The following is a 7,278-nucleotide window of genomic DNA, read 5'->3' on the forward strand; positions in this document are numbered from 1 at the left end:
TAATTAATATTAATTAATAATATAAATATATGCCCAATTTTTTATTTTCACTTCAGATTATAAATTATAATTTACGCTCAGTGTAAATGAATCAATTTTGTTTTTATTACGAACTAAAAGTTCTGTCAGGTTAAAGAAAAATTTATCGTAAAATTTATGAAAGTATTAAAAAATAAAAAAGAGAAAAATAATTCTATACACTTCAGATCAAATTTATGCCAGTTCTGACAATTCGCTTTCTTCTATTTTAATAGCTCGTAGCATTTCATGATCCGAATCACTACATAATAGAATATTTAATTACTCTCATACAATTTTACATACAATCTTACAATTTTTTTGCATTATATATATAAAAGGTCTATATTTTTAGTTTACAAAATACAGATCAATGTGAGCCAACGTGAAATCGCCAGTCGATCATTTAATTTTCAGCGCGTTTAGAAATTCTTTCATTCTGCGGAACTCGACGTATCAACATCGATCATTCGCTCGGACGATCATCTACTCACAATGAGGCTTGACTATAATGGAATCGTGAACCGGCGACGGGGCGTACACAGGCGGCGGCGCGTGAACCACAGGTTTCACGTAGGACACCTGCGGCGCCTGCACGTGCACCACTTTCGGCGTCGCGTACTGTACACCGGGCGCGTGGACCAACGGTTTCTGATAGAGCTGAGCGACGGGCGCGTCGTACTTCTTGAAGAAGACCCTCGGCATCGCGTCGTGATACGCGGGGCTCTGGTACATGGGCGCGTAGTGCAGCGGCTTCTGGTAGATGGGCGCGTAGGACTGCAGCAAGGGGCTCTGGTAGACGGGCATCACCGGCTTGATGTACTGATGCTGCAACGCGTGATAGTTCACCGCGGGCGCCGCCGGCTTCACGTACGTGATGGTCGGCTTCTGCACCACGGCTGGATAGGCGTGCGGCTGCTGGACGTACTGCAGGTGAGCTAAGGATTGCGCTATGCCCAGCTCCTTCTTCAGGTAGGTCGGTTGAACCAGGGGCTTAAAGTAGACCGGTGGCGGTGAGTAGGCGGGGGCGTGCGGGTAGAGCGGTTCGCAAGGTTGATGGATGGAATCCCTCTTTGCCTTCAGCATCGAGGCGTCCGACGTTTTGTCCATCATCGGCGCGACCGGCATGTCCATATGCATCCCGGTCTCGGAACGCACCGTTGACAGCCACAACAGGCATGGTATCTAAGAATAATAATTAAATAGGTCATACTATATATATAGACCGATTATTCAGAATCAAATTATCATGAATGACGTAAAAGAGAACTCGCTGAAAGATCGGTACAAAACCAAGCATAGTCTGTGTGTATTTAATATATTTAAAATGTAATTTAAAATATAATAATTATTTTTTATCTTGTGAAGAATAGACTTTGTTTGTAAGTATTGTATTATATATATGTTAAGCAAAAATATTTTACTTGATAATTAAAAAATATTAAATGAAATCCAGAAATTGAGTTGAGCTCTCTGGGGGAGCTGCAATTAATTTTTTTTAATTTACTGGCAATCTGAGAACGTATAAAAATGAAAGAGATTTCAATTTTTAATCCATCAAGCAGCGCTACGTCGGTATGCTTACCAGTAGCCTGAACATGATTTTCCTTCAGTTTTCGTTGATGTGCACGACGACCAATAGATCGGGTGTACTGGACCAAACTAGAAACGCGTCGCTCGCAGTCCTCGGTTTTATAAACTTTTGCTCCACTTAGACAGGGCAAGTTTCTTGTTGAAGTCGAATGTGATTCCCTTAAGCGGCGTAAAAAGCGGTCGCCAGATCCATGATGCAATAGTACGCGCCCCGGTATTTCCTGAATAAATTCTACGACGACGTGAGTGAGTGACCACCTCGGGACACATGGCGACACGTTGCGTCGTTGACATTATTCGTTGCCGTTTATCCACGGTGGTGGACACGCCAGTCTGCCGTACAACCCGGACACTGTATCGCGAAATATCGCCCGAAGTGCCGCCCGTAGGGTAACAGTGACGTACATAATTTATAATAATTACGGATGCATTTTGCGTTTTGGCAAAAAATCGGGAGCGCCTGAAGTATTTATTGCGCGCAACCTCGTGTCGCCGGGAGCGTTGAAATCTCGGAGTTCATGAATTTTCAATGAAATTAGTATACAAGGAAGACTTTTTTAACAAAAAAAATTACTAGTAAACTGTAACCACACACGTATATATAATATATTTAATTATACAAAATTACATATATTTTTATAATATTTTTGAAATATTGGTATTTTTATAATTTTATTTTATATATATTTCTACTATACATAATGTTTTTTTTTTTAAAGCTATTTTGTTCATTACATTATTCAAAAAGTTTAATTCAATTATTTTTATCAAAGATATAAATAGAGATTAATATTATATAATTTAGTTGCACGAATTAAATGTCTATACAATTAATTTTTCTATGATCCTATATTTAAATAATATTATTTCTAACACATTATTGGTCTAAACTATTTAAAGAATAATAACCAGTGCATGTATAAGAAGAAACATATTTATTTAAATATAACAAATATAAATGTTATATTGATAATACAACAAACTATGTACAAACATCACAACGTTTACGGCGTTATAAATATTGTTCGTGTAACGCTTGTCGCTATTTTTGGCATAAAGATACTTAAGAGAGAATCGCCCCAAATTTATGAATCAATGATGATGCTTCTTCCAGCCGTGTCCATGTCCATGTCCATGTCCATGTCCACCCTTATGATGGAAAACGTGCTTGTACACCGGCACGTGAACTGGGTACGGTTTAGGTATTGGCACTGGAAAGTGCTTCTCCACTGTCACTGGGTACGGCTTCTCGACGACATATGGTACCTGTAATGCAATAGAGACATTCACAAAGTTTAGTACTATTTATTATTAGAAATATAAAATATCCTTTAATTATCAGTCTCTCTTAAAATGTTGATATTATACGTCAGATATATTAAATCAGCATCTTAAATACAAACAATATAATTTAAATATATAAATGATGTATGTAAAAATAGCAATAACTTTATAATGTCACACAAAATTAAAATTCATGTTATACTAAATACGTGTCTAACACGTTTCCCTCCATAGACGATTTATTACAATTTCATATTATCTTCTAACAAAGATATTTATTAATACGAACCTTTTTCTCCACGACATACGGTTCCGGCTTCTCTATAGGTATCTCGATATGTTTAATAACTTCCACGGGCACCGGATGCGGAACTGCGACTTGGACCTGGTAGGGCTGAGGGATTGGAATCTTAATTTGCTGAGGAACCGGGACGGCAACCGGATGCGGAATTGGTATCGCGTATTTCTTGTAGATCGGTATCTCCACTGGCTTGGACGTTTCGTGATAGGTTGTACTACTACCGTGCTCCTCCTCGTAGGCCCACACTACGGCCACCATTGTGGCAAGCACCTAGTACAAATGTAAGTGAGTCATTTAAGTCACCGAGATCCGAAGTAGAGTGTCGCCGTGATTATTCGTAACCGCTTTCTCGTCGCGATAGTAAACTCTTCTTCTGAACAGTTTCACGAGATAACTGTATCCAGTCGAACGCGCAGATCACTCGTATTTTCTAATCGTTTTAGCAAACCATATACGGAATGGTGTCACGCAGAGTAGTTTCGTAAGAAATAACTAATTGCAACCTTGTCTCGTTTACCGACTTAATTGCCCTTCGTGAGAAAAGTAAGATTTGTTTTTCCACTTTCCCTCTTTATAAAAAAATTAATGGTTGCCTAACGTTTGTGAAAACCAAGTTGTAATTAAATTATTTGGCTGTTGTCATACCTATAACTTTCGAGAAATGCACGAAATATATATCTACAAAAACATATCTGGATAACAAAAAGTTTATTATTTTATAATTTTAGTAAATCATATAAAAAATGACAATTATATTATATTCTAAACCAATATACTTTTACAATTATTAATTGCAAATTTATAAGTAATTTGATTTTATGTAAATAAATAATACGATCATAGAAATGATTATAAATAGGACAAATTACTCCTCTAAAAATGTAACGCAACGATACATAAAGCTTAAATTGCCAAACGCACGGTATAATATTCGGTTTGATGATGGAATAAGTACTTACAAAGAACCTCATGGTTTGTAAAGTTGCACAAAGACAAAGACGATCGGTCGAGACAATCGATTCTGCGATACCCGTCCGTGGAAACGCGCAACAGACTCTACGATGCTTTCAAAGTCACGGCCAACTCTTTATATACCGGCGCTACTTTCTCCCTTCTCCTCATTACGTTGACTCTAGCGCTATATCTGTCTATATTCAGGTGCACGCTTGCACGTGCAAATGCCAATTGCATCTGTCCGCACGGATATAACGATTCTACGCCGAGAGTGTGATTCTGACCCCGAATCTTCCTGACGTTCATCAACACCTTGCGACACAAGAAAGCAAGAGGAAAATTGCCAAAACTCTTTGTTAGGTATATAATTTGCGGTATACCTATACCCAGGATTTATGGGTAGGTGACAAGCTATTCGTCCGCGCATTAATTATCTCGTCAAGCTCAAGATATTATTATGCTTGCATATATATGAACGTGTCGTGACAGTGACATCCACCGTAACGACGTAGAACGTAAAGATGCGACCAAGTAATACTTTCTAATTAACATCGTCGCCTCTAATCTTGAATAATATAAATTTGATGAACGGAAGTCTTCGAAAGTTACGAATATGTCGTGATAGCGCCCACCGTAGAACGTAAAGATACGAACAAGTAATCCTTTTTAATTAATATCATTACTTCTAATCTTAAATACTATAAATTTTATGAACGGAAGTTTTCGAAAACTATCGCGTATACATTAATTGACGTGTCCGTGTAATTATATTGATAATTAAGATTGTAAAATTAAATATATACGGTAAATCAAACTTTTACGCATGTTGGTAGTGACAAATCCTTCTCTTCGGCAAAATTAAAATCGATTTTTTATAACAATTAACAATAAGATAACTTTTTTTAAGTATATTATTTTAGAAACGATATTTAAGCGTAATTTTTTTTTTAAATAAGGAGATGTAAAAATAACTTTTCATTATGTGAAATTTCGAGATAAGATAAAAACTGTCCATTGGAATTGTTAACAAGTAGATAATATGTAATAATGTTAATTAGTAGAGCTTGCACGCATCATTTACATTATGTACTGAGAACATTACGCGTTTGTCGCTTCATTTTAAATTACACATTTTTCATATAGAAAGTACAATAATTTTTAATCATTATTCTCAAAGTCAGTATTATTATTAATAAAATCTTTGTACAATTTTATTACAAAAATTTTTATAGTAAAAGTCGAGAAGAGATAATTTTCTTCTACTTTGAATAAGCCACAAAACTCAAAGATACGATAAAGAGAGAGTGATCATTATTAAAATTGGCAAAAAATTCTACGATCATTGCATATAAAACTTTCCATCTGTTTACTATGGTTATTATATATATATATATATATATATATATATATATATATATAGAGCTTCTAGATTCTAGGGAATCATAAACTAAAGTCAGGGTAAATGACTTCAGCGGAGTTTAGATGTATCGGGAGTCGTTACGCTATCTTCAGCGCTTACTGCTGCGAAGATAAAAGGGGCAAGTGGCACTGCGTAATGACAATCTGCACGCTTCATCATTTTTCCTTGTCGCCTCTCGTTGCTTTCAACGGGTTATTTTTCCCGTGATGAATCAGGTGATAAAGTGATTCTCAGATTTGCGGAGAGAGTCTCTCCGGCGCTGCTGCACGCAATCCGCTCCTCGGACGCGCCGTTTTCTTTCACGCTCGTAGCCGAGAGTTGCGTGTATCGGCGTGAGACAAAGATCAACATAAATGTGATAATGGCCTAGTTTACTTGTTCAACAATCTGTGAATAAACATTGCATGGTTGCAATTGCAATGCCGAAATGCCGATATTCACGCAACCGGCAGAATAATGCTGTGGGAAATACATCTTATTTCGCTGAATGGACTCTATTTACAAGCATAATTTAATTTTCTTCTTTTGATAAAACTTAATTCAGAGTTTTGACCTAGTAAAATTATATAACTCGCAATAAGTCACGTACATACGCAAGCTAATTTAAAAAAAACTAAAAATGTAAATTCTGTTTCTTTTTAACTTTGTCTGTTATTATATTAACAGAGGTAAATCTTTTAAAGCATTTTATTCTGTTATGCGGCGTCTTATACAATGACATTTAGGACTTAATTGATTTAAGAAAATTAATCAATCACAATCGATTATTCTTTTCACGTGCGATGAATAATCGACTATGATTGGTCAATCTTCTTAAAACTTAAGTCTCATTATAGACGCCACTTTATAATAAAATCGCGTTGCTCCAATAACTATTTTATATAAGAAACAAAGAAAAGTATTTGGTACTTTTTTGTGGCAACGGACCACAAATCGCAGAATACAATGTCGCGAGTGGTCGACGGCTAAAGACGTTACAGCGTGGCCGAGCCAGATCGACGCGGATGATCGACGCCTGTGGCGGTAACGATTTATGAAAGGCACCAACGCCGAGGGTGTGGTCGCGCGTGCGACAGCGAGAGGGGATTCCGATCTGAAGATTTGAATCGTGCGCGATGCTATCGCCGAGCGGAACAGTGAAAGTGCATCCCAAGTAAAAGTGGTTTCGCACGTCAATGTAAGAACGCGCGCGCGAGCCACGCTTATTACGGCGAATTGAGATCGCGCGCGAGCCTCCCTCTTGGCAGCCAGTTTCTTTCTAGGCGATCCTAATCAAGCAGTCGACGAGGAAACGAAACAGTAGATTACATATTTTTCATGCATGTATTTTGCACGGAAATTCACCGTATGTCGGGCAAGAGAGCGAATATGATAATGCGGCTATTTTTATCAACTATTCAATATTAAAAAGCAATTATACACTGTTATTTTATGATTGAAATAATAAAGTTGTTAAATATAATGCAATAATATACAAATAAATTGATTTAAAATGAAATTGTATTTTAAAAATTAATTAATTTGAATTTTATGCTTGGAACAGAATATCTTACTTTGTTCTTTTAAATACAGTATAAAAAATATGAATCGTATGCATGGAGGTGCACATTTAATTAGTTTCGCTTAATATTCAATTCAAAATTAATGTTTGAATTAATGACAAAACACTAAAAATTGACAACGTTTATTAACAAGTATTAAAAAATTA

General features: G+C 36.5%; 2 protein-coding genes across 2 annotated transcripts; both read right to left on the bottom strand.

The window, feature by feature from the left end:
• Nucleotides 1-440: 440 nt before the first annotated feature.
• On the bottom strand, nucleotides 441-1,688 carry LOC105453878 (extensin-1-like). The gene is made up of 2 exons (XM_011696152.1): nucleotides 1,604-1,688; nucleotides 441-1,203 (listed from the first exon to the last, which is right to left on the bottom strand). The coding sequence occupies exons 1-2, from the start codon at nucleotides 1,616-1,618 to the stop codon at nucleotides 505-507; spliced, it is 714 nt and encodes a 237-aa protein (XP_011694454.1). The 5' UTR covers nucleotides 1,619-1,688; the 3' UTR covers nucleotides 441-504.
• Nucleotides 1,689-2,529: 841 nt separating this feature from the next.
• On the bottom strand, nucleotides 2,530-4,313 carry LOC105453880 (uncharacterized protein DDB_G0272724-like). The gene is made up of 3 exons (XM_011696154.1): nucleotides 4,156-4,313; nucleotides 3,185-3,466; nucleotides 2,530-2,877 (listed from the first exon to the last, which is right to left on the bottom strand). Exons 1-3 carry the CDS (start codon nucleotides 4,165-4,167, stop codon nucleotides 2,704-2,706), a joined length of 468 nt encoding a protein of 155 aa, XP_011694456.1. The 5' UTR covers nucleotides 4,168-4,313; the 3' UTR covers nucleotides 2,530-2,703.
• Nucleotides 4,314-7,278: the final 2,965 nt, after the last annotated feature.

The sequence above is a fragment of the Wasmannia auropunctata genome, unplaced genomic scaffold (assembly GCF_000956235.1).
Source record: "Wasmannia auropunctata unplaced genomic scaffold, wasmannia.A_1.0 LD335994.1, whole genome shotgun sequence".
Lineage (NCBI taxonomy): Eukaryota > Metazoa > Arthropoda > Insecta > Hymenoptera > Formicidae > Wasmannia > Wasmannia auropunctata.